Source organism: Antechinus flavipes, chromosome 5, assembly GCF_016432865.1.
Source record: "Antechinus flavipes isolate AdamAnt ecotype Samford, QLD, Australia chromosome 5, AdamAnt_v2, whole genome shotgun sequence".
NCBI lineage: Eukaryota > Metazoa > Chordata > Mammalia > Dasyuromorphia > Dasyuridae > Antechinus > Antechinus flavipes.
Window position 1 is genome coordinate 285,208,110 of NC_067402.1, and position 19,141 is coordinate 285,227,250.

The following is a 19,141-nucleotide window of genomic DNA, read 5'->3' on the forward strand; positions in this document are numbered from 1 at the left end:
ATACGCCATGCTGGGTTGTCTATAAGTAGGCGCACATTAGGTCACCTCGACTATTTACCACCTCCTTTTTAAGGTCGCCAACAACGGCTTGCCAATCAACTATGAGGAGCCCCAAACAGGCTCTTTAATTGCATAAAGATGCACGACAACATAGATAATGGCAATTTATGGTTTTCTAAATCTGCCCATCTAAACTCCTTAAGTGTAGATAATGGATCTCTTACCGCTTCCTCACTTAAGTTTCAATTCCTCATTAACTATTTTTGTTCTGTCTTTACCAGTTTGAAGATTGTTCTCCTTGGTAGAGAAAACAGAAGCAAATTGAGAATTGAGTAGCTCTATCTTCTTCCCATCACTGTACATTTTCATTATCTTGTACACCACAAACAGCAGTCCTATTTCTTCTTTGATCTTATACTTACTTCATAGAGGTTTTAAAAAAACGCCCTTTTTCTTGCCTTACCAGTCATCAATTCTTTTCAATTCCCCAATCACTCACTCTGTGTAAGGCATTGGGGATATAAAATGCCTTCCTTCAAGAGGCTTCCATCCCACTAAAGGTGTTCCACTCAGGTTGTGCTGAGTGTTAGCACTCCAGATACTACTTTTCCCACAGTAAAGTAACTTTTTTATTCTTTGTCCTACTCTAGCATCTATTTACTTTACTTATTGTTGTGGGGTGTGTCTGTAGGTCAGTGAGTTCCCTTTGCAGCCATATATATTTCAATAGACAGCTCCCCCTTCCTTGGGATCATTTCTGTTTATACAATCAGGATTTTGTTCTCTGAGACCATTCCATGCCTCCTGAGTCAACTTCCCCCATCAAATTTTAGACCAGGGCATTCTCTGAGCTCTTGGAAATCCATTTTCCCAAAATTGAGTGTCACACTCTACCCGGATTCCCCTTTGTTATCTGCTCAGGCTCTAAAAGAGAGAAGTCATCCCTTTGTAGGCTTCCTGTTATTGCTACCCTGGCAACCAGTTCCTACTTTGTGGTCAGAATAAGGCCCATAAAAGTAATTCAACTGGTTACTTCCTTTACCTTCTGAAAAAATGAATTACCAATCAAGGCCAACCAGGCAATTTTAATGTTCGTTGTAAGAGAGATCCAGCAAATTCCTGGATAGCTGAAGTCCCCATCAATCCTATATCACGCCTACCATGCTGAACTGACATACTGCTCAGTCTCATCATTCATTTCCTCCCTTTGATCAGGTGGTCTGGAACACTCTCTGATCACAATGTGGGTTGGGATCTTCCCTTTAGGAGCTTCACCTCCATGTCATGGGATCAATCATTAGACTCTAGATCCAGAGCTGCAGAGGACCTCAGAAATTATATGATCTAACCACCTCATTTTACAGATGGGGAAACTGAGGCTTAGAGAAATGACTTTTTTCAAAATCCCTCAGCAAAGTCAGGATTTGAACCCAGATTATCTAGCTCCAAATTTTGAATTCAGGCCCTGTGATTCCAGGGCTTCCACCCCTGGTTAATGAATTTCCCTATATGATTATAGGTCCTTGATATATCCCTTCTTTTATCTGATTTAACCCCTTTTGTATAAGAGACCACTTTCTATTGGCACTCATGAGCCATGGTCCACTAAGTCTTGGCAATAATTAGCCTTAAAGCCTGACTTTGGATTGCTTTGACATAAAGTCATTCTTTTATGAGAAAACTTCTACCAATACAAGTGGGTTCCTTCTCAAAAACTTATTGTCTTAAAGAATTGCCTCAAGCACTGAACGCTTAGATAACTTGCCCAGTGTCACATGATCAAACTAGATCAGAGATGGGACTTAACACCAGTTTATTTTGTACAGAAGGGCTATTCATTATCACCAGCAAGAAAACAAGCATTTTTTTCTTCTGCGAAGCACCAGTGGTTAGCGCCTCAATTCCTTACCATGATTCTTTCCTCTATTTATATCAGCCCTAGGGCTTGGTGTGCAAAATGGGGAAGATTAAACCCTCAGAAATTTGCTTGTAATTGTGGGATCCAGAATACGTCAGCTATTTTCCCTGAGTCAATTTCTTCATCTATAAAATGGAGAAAATAATAACTTCTACCACATAAGGGTGTTGTGAGCTTTAAATGAAATAAAATACGTGAAGCGTTTGACAAACCTTAAAGTGCTATATAAATGTCACCTTGTTGTTGTTTCAGTTGTTGTCATTATTATTTACTTGTTGTAATGGAAAAATCACAGGTTTTGTTTGGGGTCAGAAGGTCTGGGTTCAAATTTACTACCTGAAAAATCTTGGACATGTCACTTAACAACCAGTCTCAGTTCAATCATTTAGAAAATGAGGGGATTGGAGTAGATGTCCTTTGAGGACATTTTCAGCTTATAAACTGTGATCCTATAATCCTTTTTTCCCCATTTTTTAAAAATAAAAATCAAATGGAAGCAATTCTGGGATAAATTACTACCATTATTATTCCTTTATTTTTAATATTCTGTAGATTAATGCGCAAGTGGATAAAAACTTCATTTTGTAGTTGAATTACGGCATTGGGCTGTCGGCTGATATTAGGGAGTAGATTTACTCAAAGCTTCCTCTGGACAACTCCACTATGATATTGGTCATTAGAACTATTATGCATTTCATTATTTTCTTTTGTAATCTCAATCTCCTGCTCCAGGTCACTCTGTTTTGAATTTTGTTGTTGTTGTTGTTGTTGCATATATCTTGGAGATGATGCAAAGTAATATCTATGAAAAACATCATTCTTAAATTTTAATCATTGATATCATTTGCAGGGAGAGGGGGTCTATGGGCAATAGTTCAATTTATAATAATAATCTTGGTTGAGGTGAATTTTGATTCAGTTCAACCATTTAGCAGTTGAGTTCTCCAGGCTGTTCTGAAATCTATATGGGAACTTGTCATCATCATGATAATTATTCTCTTTATTAGGATAGGATAGGAATTGTATCTGTGATTTCAATCATATTGCAGATTTCCTGATGAGAAAACTCCCTCTCCCGAGCCAAGTGGGCACCACCTTTAAAAACCATTGCCTTTGAGAGTTGCCTGTGGTATGAGGGGTTAAGCTGACTTACCCAGGATCACACCACCCAGTCTGAGTCAGTGATGGGATATGAACTCAGTTTTCTAATTTTAAAGTTAGCTTTTTATTCACTATGCTATCCTGCTTTTCTAGCATTATTAATGAACATTCTTATCAGAGATTCATGATCTTTTCTTCAATATTTCAAAGACTGCATGATTTCATTGATGTGGGTCCTCCCTCTAATTGCCATCAAATTGCCAATCTGGGAATGATCTGAATTCGTTAATTCTTAAGGCCAAAGTTACTTTTCTGCCAAACGCCAGCTTTCCAGTGAATGAGCCTCCTTGGGAAGATCCTTGAGAGACTTCTGAAACACAACTCATTGAATACATACTCAGACTTTTGATCCATTGGTGGAATCTGTCAGAATAGGCTTTAAGAATAGATTTTGGGAATCTTAAGGGACCTCCTAAGCAAGATGAATCATTGAGAGGACTTTTAGTGATGATCACAGGATCTACTCTACTCTACACCAACGGTATCAACTTATATATCTCCCTATGGGGCTACTGATAAGGAACAGAAGGGAGACTAAAGCCTGAACTAGGAAAAGGAACAGAAAGAATCCTAGGCAAAGAGCTAAGGGCAATATCCAACTCTCTGGGCTTTCAGAAAATTCATTTCCTTCTGGATCTCAGTTTATCCACGATTACTACAATAGCTGAGGTTGGAATAAGGGTCTTTTTAGGTCTTCGGGAGACCTGATAGCAGGCATGTTTCTAACTCTTTAAATTTAAATTTAAAGTGATTTGTGGACATCAGCTTATTCAGTGAGATACTCTATGAAGTAGCTGCTATTATTATTCCCATTATACAAATGGGAAAACTAAGATGAGAAGTATAGTAACTTGCCCATGTTGCCCAGTCAATAGTTTGTGTCTGACCTGTGGCAGAGCATTCCAAGCTTGTGTTGGTCTGGTCAGCTACTGGAGGACACACTGAAACTCAACTTTTTGTTGATATCATTTTGGTGCTCTTTGAAAATGGAGAACAACAACTACCAGCCACGACCATCAGTAGATGTCTGAACTGGGATTTGAACTGGAGCTTCCCAACTCCAAGTTTAGGAATCTTTCTGGATTAACAGCACATAGGTTCAAACCCAAATTCTGATCCTTACCATCTGTATTATTGTGGGCATAACATTTTCCTTCCCTGGGCCCCAGTTTCCTCATTTGCAAAGTGAGGGATTGAAGTAGATAGATTGCTCTATCTACTTTATAAAGTAGATCCCTTCTAGGTCTAGATCTATGATTCTGTGATCCATACACGTAGGGTTGTACAAGTAACACACTTAGGCTTAATCTACATTATTATCTTTTTCTCTCCATCACTTTCTCAATCAAACAATAAATCAAGCCCTGATTTGTAGCATTTGCCAATTTTTGAGGTAAATGCTCATAATGAAATTTAACAACCAGCTCTCCATGATAAGCTCTCTCTAGCCTCCTTCTACCTATAACCCATCTACACCTTCATTTTCAGACCCACCAGAACTGAATCAGATTGAAACAGAGGAGCTCCAGACAATCCAGTGGCATCGGAAACAGCTCCTGGAGGATATTCAGGTATGTGCCTTTGCCCCTACCCAAGGCTCAGTTTCTGATTGATGTCCAACCAGATGTGACTTGTAACTTCAGGCAGAGGCTCTAGCCAAATCTTCCTACTTCAAGAGAAAAGAGGCTGATCACATCTTAGAAGCAAATTTTAGCTCATTGTCAGTAAAAACTACAAATTCAAGCTGTCCCAACATGTAATGTATTACCTCAGTTGGTAGTGAGTCCCCATCACTGGAGGTTTTCAAGCAGAAATTGGATGACCTTTTGATAAGGATCTTTCAGTGGGCATTCCAATTCAGAGAGGGTTTGGGCTATATAATCTCTGAAGTCTTTTCCGACTCTTAGTTCCAAGATGGAATAGACTAAATACCTTGTGGGAAAAAACCTGTTTCTCATGTAGAAACTGTATTTCTGAATGAGTCAGGAACACTCCTGGTCCCCCTCTGAAAACCCATTAGGAGAAAGTGCCAACTTGGGACAGATTACCTCTCTTGGGTCCCTAATTCAAGTCTCTATCCAATGGGAAATAACCTAGAAAATCCTTGTAATCTGGTATATTGGTATCCCTCAGACTTTCTCGTTCACTCTTAGTCTTGAATGAGATTGGCTCAAGCCTAACAGAAAACATTTATTAAATACCTGCTGTCTACCAGGCACTGTATTAGGAGCTGAGGATTCAGAGATAAAGGTAAATTGATCCTTTCCCTCAAAGATTTTATGTCTTAAGGGAAGGAGAAGGGGGAGGTAGAGACGTTCAGCATATAGAAGTAAAGACAGAATACATACAAATGAAAATAATGTAGCATAAGAGAGGACAGGAGCAGCTAGAGAGTTTATCATAAATTTACTGTTGCTCTACCAGAAGGTGGTGCTGGAACTGAGTTTAATTTTTTCTGTTTTTGTTTTTATTCTGTTTTAATAACAATAGCTTTTTATTTTTCAAAATACATGCAAAGATAGTTTTCACTGCAAAATTTTGTTTTCCATTTTTTTCTTCATTTCTCTCTCTCCCCCCATCCCCTAGACAGTAAGCAATCCAATATAGATTAAACATATGCAGTTCTTCTAAACATATTTCCACATTTATCATGCTATACAAAAAAGATCAAAAAGGAAAAAAAACGAGAAAGAAAAAAACAAGCAAGCAAACAACAATAACAACTACAAAAGGTGAAAATACTGTTGTGATCTACATTCAGTTCCCATAGTCCTCTCTCTTTGGATGCAGCTGGTTTTCTCCATCACAAGTCTATTAAAATTGGCCTGAATCACCTCGATGTTGAAAAGAGCCACGTCCATCACAGTTGATGATCATAAAATCTAGTTATTCTCTTGGTTCTACTCACTTCACTCAGCATCAGTTCATCTAAGTCTCTCCAGGTCTTTCCGAAATCATCCTGCTGATCGTTTTTTACAGAACAATGATGCCCCATCACATTCATATCCCATAACTTTTTCAGCCATTCTCCAACTCCAACAGCATCCACTCAGCTTCCGGTTCCTTGATACTACCACAAAAAGGGCTGCCGTAAACATTTTTGCACATGTGGTTTTTTTTCCCCCTCTTTTATGATCTCTTTGGGATACAGACCAACAGAGACACTGCTGGATCAAAGGGTATGCACAGTTTGATAACCCTTTGGGCATAGTGGAACTGAATTTTAAAGGAAACATTCTAAAAAGCAGAGGTGAAAAGGGAAGGTGAGACAGGCAGGAGGGACAACCATACAATGGCTTGGAGTTGGGAAAGTGGGCATCGTGTTCAAAGTGGATCAGTGTGACTGAGTCTCAGTATGTGTGGAGGGGAATAATGAAGAACCAGAAAGGGCAAAATTCTACTAGGAACCTCTGGGGACTCTGGGAGGGATGATTTCAATGCCAAACTGAGCCCTTGATCCTCCCAGTTAGAGCAAAGCTTGCTCCCTGACCACTATCTAACTCCACTTTTTTTTCTCTTTGCCCTTGTCTCTCCTGCAGAAGCTAAAGGAGGAAATTGCAGAAGTGTTTGCCCAGATTGACTGCTTCGAAAATGCAGAAGAGAGGTGAGGGGCGAGGAGGGGAATGGGAAGGGGAATGCAAAACTTTGAGGTTTGGGCATTAAAATAATAATTCACATACAGATTAGGAACTAGTTTTGTTTTTATTTCCCCTGGGGGAAATAATTTGAGATTGATGATAGTGCAGAAGGCAAAGAGGAAAAGATATAGCCTCATCTTCCCATGAGGGTTCAAAGGGATCACCCCAGTACAGGCTGAGAACCTTGACAACAGAACCAAGAAGGAAGGGTACCCAAGAAGGGGAAAATGTTCAACAGTCCCTCCAGAAGGGAATGAAGAAGGAAGGAATGAGGAAACTGACATCCACAGGGATCAGATCGAGCCAAAAAGGGACATCCCTGAAAGCAGAGGGGGGAATTCTGTAGCAGAAGGGGAGACTGAGAGTGTGACAATTCCCTGTTCTGATTACAGTCGCCAGGTTCAGAAGGAGAAAGAACTATGCATCGGCAGGAAGAAATTCAACATGGATCCCGGCAAGGTAAACATTAAAGGGGACGAATCAGGGGCTACCGACAAGGATGGTGTCCAGCCGAGCTCAGCGGGGAGAAAATCTTTATAACATGGGAGAATTCAAACTCTACCATCCAAAGGCACAGGATCAGTTTCCATATTGAGCAAGTGTAGAAATTGGAGAAAGCATCCCACAATAGAATAAGTAAATTCTCAGGCTAGACCACGAGCAATAATTTTTTTGGTGGTATGTGTTAGGGGAGAATGGAGGTTAAGCCCTTGATTTCATCTGTTTGGGGAACAAATTGGGAAACTCCCTCCACTGATGTAGATCTGGGAGTGGTCATTCCTGGAAGTGGATGGAGTGCCTCATGGATCTGGAGTAAGGGTCCTGAGTTCAAATCTATTCTCAGGCACCTAGTAGCTGTGTGATCCGGGGTAAGTCACTTACTGCCTCTTAATTTCTTACCTGTAAAATTGTGATAATAATAGCATCAATTTCCCAGAGTGGTTGTAAAGTACTTAGCACAGTGCCTTGACACATAGTAAATCTATATAAATCATCCACAATCTATATAAATCATCCACAATTTCTAGTCATGGAGAATTTCCTGAGGCATCCGAGACTAGCCTCCTATCAACAGTGCTTTGGTTCCTCAGAATAACCATAATAATTTTTCTATTCCTCCATCAAAGTCCTCCCTCAATAGGCTCATCATGGTATTAAGATGGCTCCTAAGCTCCTGAGGGTAGGACTTCAAGGAGATCCAGGTGATGACCGCCATGTTGAGTATCAAGGTCAAGATCAGTACAACTCATCCTCAGCCTTGGGAACAGGGGGATAACTCCCCGAAACCATACACTAAGGCCCTGGAGGGTTGCAATCTGTGCCCCACTGATGAAGTCTCAGATTCCCCCATGAAAAAAGACAATCACCATTCCTCTGGAACTTTCTAAAGCCTATAATGGGCTTTCTTCAGTATAGCCCTATGAGGCAGGAAGCAGAAATCTTCATTTTACAGATCATAAAATCTTAGATTTTGAACTGGAAGGGACTATCTATTTTAAAATCCCCTTTTGACACATGGAGAAACTGAGGCTCAGAGAGGTGACTTACCTAAGTGAAATTCACAGATAATGAATCTCACGTTATGAATCATAAATTCCAAGCTGGAAGCAACCTTAGAGGCTATTTAGCTTAATCTTCCCATTTGACAGATGAAGAAACTAAGGCTTCAGGATGTGAAAACCCCAAGGAGGAATTAAGGAGAAGGAGGAAATTTCAGATTTGGGGAGCTCAGGGAGGTGTGGGACAGCCTACTTTGAGAAGGCTGGACAGACCTTCAGGATGAAGCTGGTTTACCATACCTGGAGAAGAGGGTGAGATACGATGTCGGGGACACCTCAGCCCTCCCCAGGTCAGAGCGGCCCAGAGTGGGGATGCTCTGGGACAGTCCTTGGGCCCCAGCTGCGGCCACATACCTGCTCTGCCGGCGTGGCTTTGATCTCATCAAGAAGATCTGGAACTCCTGTGGATAAAGACAATTCCACTCCACAAACATGCTTTCCTCCTCTTCTTCCTGCAGCTTCCTCTTCCTCCTCCTCGAATAGATCATGATAGCATCAAAATGAGCTTGGTTTCTTGGTGGCTGTGCCATCTGAGCACAAATCTTGTCAACCTTTCCACCTGGAAAGTTTATAATGATAATAATATTTAGCATTTTTATATCATTCACTACCCGCCCTGGCACCCTGCTAAACACTTTATAAATATTCTCTCATATAGTTCTTATAACAAGTCTGTGAGACTGGTGATATTATTATCCTAATTTTACAGATGAGGAAACTGAGGTAGACATCAGTTAAGTGACTTGTACAAAGTCATATAGTGAATAAGTGAATGAGGTAGAATTTGAACTCGGATATTACTGACTTCTGGCTTGGTGCTCTTACCCACTCATACCATTCAAGCAGTTTTTTTCTTTTCTTTTGTTTCTTTTTTATTTTATTTGGTGAGGCAATCAGGTTTGAGTGTTTTGTCCAGGGTCACACAGCTAGTAAGTTTTAAGTGTCTGAGGATGGATTTGAACACAGGTCCTCCTAGAAGCAGTGCTCTATCTCCTGTATCACCTAACCATCCCCTGTCCCCATCCCCAAGTGGTCTTTTTTCAGTATGAAGAATAGCAAAATGTTTTCTAAGAACCAAAAGTTGGGAGAAGCAATTTTTTTCAACCAGTGCAATCCGTAAAGACCACGAAATAATATTAATTTTATTATTACTTGCTTGTTTTTTAAATTGGTGATTGTAGGCTTGTAATTTCATCATGCAAAGAGGAAAGGGCAGGTTTTTCACTTTTCTGATTATCTATACTCTTAGAGAACTGCCTGGGATCTAAGAAACTGTTTTGACCTGATTCAAAGATCCACTTCCTTTTTATTATTAAAGCTTTTTATTTTCAACACATATGCACCAGTAATTTTTCAACACTGACCCTTGCATAGCCTTGTGTTCCAAATTTTCCCCTTCTTCCCCCACTCCCTCCCATAGATGGCAAGCAATTCAATAGATGTTATAAATGTTAAAATATATGTTAAATATTTAACATGAATCAGTCTATCTGCCATTTAGGGGAAGGGATGGGAGGAAGGAGGGGAAAAGTTGGTACAGAAGGTTTTGCAAGGGTCAGTGCTAAAAAATTACCCATGCATATATCTTGTAAATAAAAAAACTATAATAAAAAATTTAAAAATATATATGTTAAATCCAAAATATGTAAACATATTTGTGCAATTATTTAGCTGCACAAGAAAAATCAGTTCAAAAAGAAAAAATGAGTAAGAAAACAAAATGCAAGCAAACAACAACAAAAAGAGTGAGAATGTCAAGTTGTGAACCACATCATTTCCCACAGTCCTCTCTCTGGTGTAAATGGCTCTCTTCATCACAAGATCTTTGGAACTGGTCTGCATCATCTCATTGTTGGAAAGAGTCATGTCCATCAGAATTGAAGATCTGCTTCTTGATAGATTGATAGCCTCCTGATTGGTCTCCCTGCCTCAACTTTCTTCCCATTCCAGTTCATCCTTCACTTGATCGTTTTCTTTAATCATTTCCCTACTGAACTACTCCTATGCTGACCTAATGAGTCTAAACTAAAACAAATGCTCCTCTGATTAGCTTTTAAGGGTCTATACCAGGTGACCTCAGCCAATTCTCCAGCCTTAGTGGACATTCCCAACCTCCTGTACACTATGATCTAGCCAAACTGGCGTTCTCTCTCTTACTCATGATACTCAATCTTCCATTTCCATGCTTTTACATTGTCCATCCCCGATACTTTATATAAATATTTATTACCTTTAGTTTTTTTTTTTTTTTTTTTTTTTTTTTTTTGCTGAGGTAATTGGGGTTAAATGACTTGCCCAGGGTCATACAATCAGGAAGTGTTAAGTGTCTGAGGCCAGATTTAAACTCAGATCCTCCTGACTTCAGATTTATACTGTTTATAATTTAATTTATTATCTTTAGAGTGTTTAGAATTTTATATATACTCTGCTCCCTAATTAGCATGGAAACTCCTTGTCAGGAGGGATCATTTTATCCTTTGTACTTGAATTCGCAATAAATAGTACAGTCCCTGACATATAATAGGCACTTGATATATCATTGTTGAGTGATTGCCAGGTAACTCTGCTGATGATTTCACTAATTATTAATAAATAATAGTCTCATTTCTTACCAAATATTGCTTCCTAACAATCCTGAGAGATGAAGTATATAGGACAATGATCATTAATCCTATTTTACAAGGGAGAAACTGAGTTATAAAAAAGTGAATTGACTTGTTCAACTGTCCAACAGCTACTAAGCATCAGAGCTGATTCGTAAGCCCAGGTTTCCTAACTTCTAGTCTCTGAAACTAAACTAACTTTGTTGTTCTTAGGCCAAAAGTACAAGAAAGAAATTTCCAAATACTCAGAGCTGTCCCCAAGGTGTAATAAACTTCCTCTGGAAGCAGTGATCTCTCCATCCCTGTAATTCTTCCATCAGAGGCAAGGACCACATGCTTCATTCATTCATTCATTCATTCAACAAGCATTTCTTTGCTAGGTTCTAGGATTACAAAGATGAAAATGTCCAAGTCTGCCTACAAAAAACTTGCAGTCTACTAAAAAGTGGTACCTTGCTCTTTAGATTGGAAGCTTTGAAAGAGTGGAGTTGTCTTTAATATATATCCCAGAAGCTCTCTGGTGGGTTCCTGGTCCATTTCAGGGCTGCTGGACAGATGGATGGTCACTACCCTCCTCCTTATTGTCTCTTCTCTTTGTCATTCATAGGGGATCCAGTATCTTATCGAACACAAGCTTCTCTCCTCCAATATAGAGGAAATCGCCCAGTTTCTATATAAAGGAGAGGGGCTCAACAAGACAGCCATCGGGGACTACCTGGGGGAAAGGTGAGCACGTCTTCACCGGCCATCCCTAGGCTTAGTGGGAAAAGCAGCAGCCATATTTCCATGGAACTTTCAGCATTTGTACAACCTTTTAAACAACCATTTCTATAGGTGATTACAGAAAAGGGATTAATTTTATAAACAGGGAGACTGAGAACAGAACAGCATGACTTGGCCAAGATCACATGGCAAGTCGGTAGTGATGTCAAACACACATAAAGTTCTTTTTAAAAAAGTTTATATCAGGATCTCTTGGCCCCCAATTGTAACCTTCTTTAGGACAAAGATACAAGATAGAATGAGTTCTCTTAAAAAAAAAAAGATAGAATGAGAAAGAAACTTCTAAGTATTTAGAATTATCTCAAGGTATAATGAGCTTCCTCTGGAAATAGTAATCTCCCCATCCCTGGAGTTCTTCCAGCAAAGGAAATGACTACATGATTCACATATCCATTCAACAAGCATTTATTAAGCACTTACTATATATCAATCGCTATACTAGTGGCTGAGGATGCTAACACAAAATGGAATAGTCCATGTCCTTGAGAAACTTACCTTATGGATTTGGATAGATTTATAGATTTGGAGTCAGAAGGGAGTTTCAAACCTCTTACTTTACAGATGGAAGAAACAGGCAGTTTGAATTTAGGTCTTTCTGACTCCAAACCCAGTATCCCTAACCACTACTCTTCAATTTAATTGGCCAAACATTTATTCCTTAAGGACCTACAATCTGCAGGAAATTCAGGAAAATACCAAGTTGAAGACACAGGATAAATCGGCATGTCAATGAATAATGAGAGCAGAGTCTGATCCTTCCTTTCTTTTCCTTCCCTAGGGATCCATTCAACCTCAAGATCCTTCAGGCCTTTGTGGACTTGCATGAGTTCGCCAACCTCCACCTAGTGCAGGCACTGAGGTGAGTGCGATCATGGGGAGAAGTAAGGAATTGTTGAAGAAATGAGAACTATTGATTCCTTGCTCACTCTGGCCAAGAACCATATTAAGAGCTGGGGATGTGAATGTAAGCAGCAATCCATCCCCTCAAAGGGACTGCATTCTAATAGGGAAAGAAAGCACATAGAGGGCAGTGGTGGTCAGAGGTTAGACAAAAAAGTGGAAGAGAATGGTTGTCGATGCGATGGGACGGTTTAAAGAAGCTAGAGCTCCCTGTGTGATCCAGAGGGCAACGGATGGCCCCGAATCACAAAGAAGGAACATCATGGATCCAACCATCACTGGCAAAGAGGGCAAGTTCATGAGGTATCCTGCATTGCATGGAAGGACTTAGAGGAAGAATCAAGGAAGAAGGAATAACACTTCATCGATCTGAAGGGACCTTAAGAGCCATCTAGTTCATCTACCCTCACTTCACAGAGGAAGAAACGGAGGTTAAGAAAGATCAAGTGACTTACGAATGTTATACAGGCAATGTGAGAAGCAGGATTTGGACCTGGAGCCTCTGAATCCAGAGAGCCTTTCCACGGCCTCCCTGCTCCAAATAGCCATTATTCAGGAGAGAAAATGTATATTTATTGGCAATAATATTTACAGCATATAAATATATATCTATTCTTTATTCTAGAGATAAAATTTATGCTTAATAGCAATAATAAACATATATCCATATATGCACTCTATTCAGCAAATAAAATTTATATTTATCAATAGCAATAATAATAGCATATATATCCATATATGTGTGTGTACATATATCTATACAATCTTTGTTAATAATTAGCCTATATCTATCTCCATATATACACACATATAAATGTACATATATATACATACAGTCTTTATTTTTTATTATACTATTAATAACAATAATAGCATATATATCCATATGTGTGCTACATATATCTATACAATCTTTATTCTGAATTGTCGATGCGATGGGACGGTTTAAAGAAGCTAGAGCTCCCTGTGTGATCCAGAGGGCAACGGATGGCCCCGAATCACAAAGAAGGAACATCATGGATCCAACCATCACTGGCAAAGAGGGCAAGTTCATGAGGTATCCTGCATTGCATGGAAGGACTTAGAGGAAGAATCAAGGAAGAAGGAATAACACTTCATCGATCTGAAGGGACCTTAAGAGCCATCTAGTTCATCTACCTTCACTTCACAGAGGAAGAAACGGAGGTTAAGAAAGATAATAATAATTAATCTATTTCTATATATACATACTCTTTATTTAGGAGATAAAATTTATACTTATTAACAATAATAATAGCATATACCCACATATATTCTTTATTGAGGAGAGAAATTTCTCTTTATTAGCAATAATAACAATAGCATATAGCCATATATGTATATGCACTATTCAAAAGATAATATTTGTAATTATAAATAGCAATAATAGTGTGTGTGTATATATGTATATATCTATACATATACACTCTTTATTGAGGAGAGAAAATTTCTACCTATTAACAATAATTATAATAACACACATTTCCTCTTTATGAGGAAATTTCTACTTATTAACAACAATAATAGTATACATATCCATGCATATATACATTATTGGAGAGAAAATTTCAATTTATTAACAATAATAATAATAATAGTATATAGAATAAAATATAGAATACATATCCATACACAATATAGATCTATATTCTTTATTCAGGAGATAATAATTATGCTAATTGACAATAATAATAGCATATATATCCACATATACATATACTATTTAGGAGGTAAAACTTATACCTTTGACAATAATAATAGTTTACATTATATTACATCTATATTGCTTTAATGTTTGCAAAATACTTTACAAACATCATCTCATTTTATCCTCACAACAAAAGGAAATAGGAAGTAGGAAGAAAGGAAATAGCATTTATTAAGTACTTACTATGTGGTAGGTACTGGGCTAAACACTTTACAAATATCTCATATAAAACCTCACAACAACCTTTGGATGTAGATACTATGGTTTGCTGCGTATATTTATATCCACATTTTAAAGATGAGAAAACTGAGATAGACAGAAATTAGGTGACCTGTTCAGGGTCTCACAGCTTGTAAGTATTTGAGGCTGGATTTGAACTCGGATCTCTCCTGACTCCATATCCAGTGCTCTGTGTACTCTGGCACTACTTAGCTTGGTGAGTGATACACGATAAGGGTATGAGGGATTCTGGAGAAGGGGAGAATTGTTAAACTGGGGGAACCTTTAGAACAGAGAATGTCAGAGCTGGGAGAAAAATCTTAGAATAGGGAAAGTCAGAATATCAGAGATGGAAGGAACTTTAGAAACCCATAAATCAAGTTTCCCCATTTCACAGAAAAAGAAACTGAGCCCAAATGACCTTAAGAAGGAATGGATTTTGAGGTTGACCTTGAAGGCCAAGTGGGAGATGGAGGAAGGCCCGGTTAGGGGGCAGAGGTTCCACCAGCCACATGCTCAGCTCCTGTGGGTGAGAAACTTCCTTCTCTGGGAGCTCCCAGCCCTGACTCTTTCTACTCCTACCAGACAGTTTTTGTGGAGCTTCAGGCTTCCTGGGGAGGCCCAGAAAATTGATCGGATGATGGAGAGCTTTGCAGCACGATACTGTCTCTGCAATCCTGATGTCTTTCAGTCCACAGGTAAGAGGATTTTATCCTTTATTGGGTCCAGGGAGGAAAAAGGACCGAAGCAGCCAGCGGCAATATGAAGTGATACAGCAGCCAGGGCATGGGGCCTGGAGTCAGAAAAGCCTCAGATCGTAGCTGTGTGACCCTGGGCAAGTACTTTACTTGTCTACCTCAGTTTCCTCCTCTGTAAAATAGGGATGATAATCTCAACATAGTCGTTGCAAGGATCCAATGAGATAATTATTACAAAACTCTTAGCACAAAGTCTAGCATTATATAAACATTAGTTTTTATTAAATGAACTATTATTTATAAAGAGCTTTGTAAACCTTAAATTACTATAGAACTGTGATTCTTTATTAATTTTTTTTTATGTTATTACTCTTCAGTGTGTGGGCTTCTCAATGTGGAAATGTCCTCCATTTGTTGTGATATTCAAAGGAGATCATTCACATAAAACGCCTTGTCAGCCTAAGTGATATAAACTATCATTTTTACAATGCTCTAATTTTTCAAAGCATCTTCTCCCAAACAGCCCCTTAAAACAGGCAGCCCACTTTGTTTCTGATAAGGAACCTGAAATGACGTGCCCAGAATCGCACAGCTACCTCGCCAGGTTGTTTGTAAACCGTATATTGGGATAGAAGAGGGAATAATGAGCCTTTCTAGCCCTGCCCCCCATGAAGACCTTGTGTAGCTGTAGACAAGGCTTCCTTGATGTCCTAAAGGGTAGATGTAGAATCCTATATCCCAGGATTTTGACCATTCTCTTTTCCCATCCCACCTGTTCAGATACTTGCTATGTCCTGTCCTTCTCCATCATCATGCTCAACACCAGTTTGCACAACCCCAATGTCCGGGACAAACCCCCCTTCGAACGATTCGTGTCCATGAACCGAGGAATCAATAATGGCAGAGACCTTCCTGAGGAGCTCTTGAAGGTACCGACTGCCCACCCTCCCTTCCCTTCCCCAGCCTCATCATTCCTGGGGCCACTGAGAACCTCCATTCTCTCCAGGCCCCCTAAGGCAGTGCTGTCAATCAAACTCACTCCTTGACTTAGAAAAGCACAAGTTAACATTAACTATGTTACATTTATTTTGCTAAATATTTCCTGATCACATTTTAATCTGTTTTTTCCTGCAATCGGGGAACACTGTGGCCCAGCTCTGTCCTGGGAGAATGGGAGTCTGAAGACTGGCTTTCAGATCCTTACTCTAATAATACTGACACTATGTATGACCTTGAACCTCGTCTTCAGGGAAAAGAGTCATTGATCTATGTTCTAAAGGCAAACCACTATGTACCCTTCCTTTTAATATATTCAGTTCAGTAATAATAATTCAGATTCATATAATGCTTTAAAGTTTGCTCATTTTGCCTTCTGATATATATTGTCAGAGCTAGAAGGAACCTTAGAACATGAAATGTCAGAGCTGGGAGGACTCTTAGAACATGGAATGTCAGAGCTGGGAGGACTCTTAAAACAGAGCATGTCAGACCTGGGAAGATTCTAAGAGCATGGAATATTAGAACTGAAGGATTCTTAGAAGAGGGAATGTTAAGCTAGGAGGAACCTTAGAACATGGAATGTCAGAGCTGGGAGGACTCTTAGAACAGAGAATGTCAGACCTGGGAGGATTCTAAGAGCATGGAGTATTAGAACTGAAGGATTCTTAGAATAGGGAATGTTAAGCTAGGAGGAACCTTAGAACATGAAATGTCAAAGCTGGGAGAAGTCTTAAGGCAGGGAATATCTGGCTCTAACATCCTAGGAGAGGCAGCTCGGTACCAGAGATGTCATTAGATTTGTAGTCAGCAGACGTAAGCTTGATTATATCCCTTGCTATTTATTACTGTGGGATTTGGGGTGAGACTCTTTGGGCCTCAGTTTCCAATTACTCCAGTATCTCTGCCAAGAAAACTCCAAATGGTGTCACGTAGTCAGACCCCAATGTTCCTAAACAATAACGGTTCCTCTCCGTGAATTCATCAATCTTGAGTCTCTCCACCTGCCAAATAGGGATGTTAATTCCCGCACAATTTGCCTGGAGGAGTCACTTAAAGAAATATGCTTTGTCATCTGGAGAGCCCCCAAAAGATGAAATTCTGAGCCTATTTCTGATTACAGCAGCATCCGTCCCCCAAAGACCTTACTCAGCCTTTGCTTATTGGCTTTCCCCAGAATCATTCCTTCTGTAAATAATAAATAACTTGCTGCATTATTAGAGAACTTTTAGTGGATTTTAAGTCCATTGTCTTCATTAAGATTCCAAATAGTCCCTGGAGTTAAACAGGACAGGGATTATTAACATTCCCATTTTATGGAGGAAGCAATCAATCAGTCCATCAACAAGCACTTATAAAGCACCTGCTGTATACCAGCTACTTCACCAGGCACTGTGGAAGCAAATAATGAAACATTTGCTTCCATCAAGAAGCTTGCACAGCTTTCTAAGAGAATCAGGAAGGAATTTTAAAATTATCCACCTTCTTCACCCATCCCCTTCCACCATTTTGTAGGTGAGAAAATGGAGACCCAAAAAAGGAAGGTGATTTTTTTTAAAAGTCACACAGATAGGAAATGGTAGAACTCAAGACATCTGTCTCCAGCGTGGTGCTATTCCCTCCAATACTCTGGAACTAGGATATTCAGACATTTAAATAACTTGTGGAATGTCCCACAGTTTGCTGATTCCCTAACCCAGGGCTGAATCTCTTCAGCCTTTCAGCCCCTTGACATGGGGTAACAGTCCCAGCTGCAAGGACAGCCTGAAAAGATCTGCAAAGAACTCACTTGACATTTGTGAGCTCACCTGGTGCTTACAAAAACCCCGCAGGGACGTACTGCAGCTCCCTCTCCCCCCATTGTCCAGATGAGCAAAGTCAAGCTCAGATGAATGAACAGTGATGCACCAGTATCAGACAGGTACCCAGCTGAAGTCACAGCTTGTACCTCCTGATTTCTGCACTGCTCTGGACCAGACTCCTTCGCTCTTCCTGCACTAGCCTCTTGCTGTTTTTTCTAACTCCAGCTCATGATTTCTCTCTGGATGTCTCCAAAGGTGGGATTTCGCCATCTTTATTGCCAGAAATATCTAGTCTTTGCTTGATTAAATCTGAGTCTGTGTCTAATGTGTCCTAGGGGGAAAATGTGTGTGGGGGATGTAGAGTTTTTGCTAAATTCAATTTGAATTCAACTCCAACCTCCTAAGGAGGGGGATGTCTATGTATTTGGAGGGGGAAAGGGACTGGGGGACAGTAGGGGACAGATTTGAGAAGGGCTGCAGTATTTGTATGTATTCTTTAAGCCTGGGTCAGGACTGTGTTCCTTAGACCCCCCTTCTCCCTTCCCATCAATTTCAGCTTGGCGCCAGAAGAAAAATGGATGGAGGTTTCCAGGAGGCAAATTTCAATCCAGGGAAAGAAATAGCTTTTTAACTCGGAGCAATGTAGCAGTAGAATGAGCTGCCTGCAAAAGCAGAAAGATCTTCACTAGAGGTCTCTGCACAAAGGCTGGATGGCCATTTTTTTTCCAGGGACACCAAAGATAGATTCTTATTTAGATATCAGTTAGATTCAATAGGCCCGTAACTGAGATTTCAGATAGCATTTAGTCTAGTTTGAGTTAATTTTCCCAGGATCCCCCAAAAGTGAAATATAAATGTTCTATGGGTGACTTCACATTCAAATAACCCAATATAAAGTCTATCACTAAACATATATAACTCATCTCAAGAAGAGAGGAAAACAAAGAATTTGGAATTCAAAACTTAAAAAATAATTTCAATTGTTTTAACATGTAATTGGGTAAAAAATAAAATATGTTAAAAGAAAAAAAAAAAAAACCTTGGAACTGGAAGAGAGGATAGCCAATTTAGCCCCCTGCTTTTACAGATGAGAAAACTGAGACCAGGGAAAATAAAATGATCTGTGACTCCATATTTA

General features: G+C 39.5%; 1 protein-coding gene across 1 annotated transcript in view; it reads left to right on the forward strand.

Annotated features, from left to right (window-relative positions):
• The window catches only part of CYTH4 (cytohesin 4), a 40,907-nt gene that overhangs the window by 8,174 nt on the left and 13,592 nt on the right, over positions 1–19,141 (forward strand). The window contains exons 2-8 of the mRNA XM_051961789.1: positions 4,568–4,650; positions 6,619–6,683; positions 7,110–7,176; positions 11,487–11,605; positions 12,441–12,521; positions 15,093–15,205; positions 15,986–16,134. Coding sequence (XP_051817749.1) covers positions 4,568–4,650; positions 6,619–6,683; positions 7,110–7,176; positions 11,487–11,605; positions 12,441–12,521; positions 15,093–15,205; positions 15,986–16,134 — 677 coding nt within the window. The remainder of the gene's footprint in view (positions 1–4,567; positions 4,651–6,618; positions 6,684–7,109; positions 7,177–11,486; positions 11,606–12,440; positions 12,522–15,092; positions 15,206–15,985; positions 16,135–19,141) is intronic.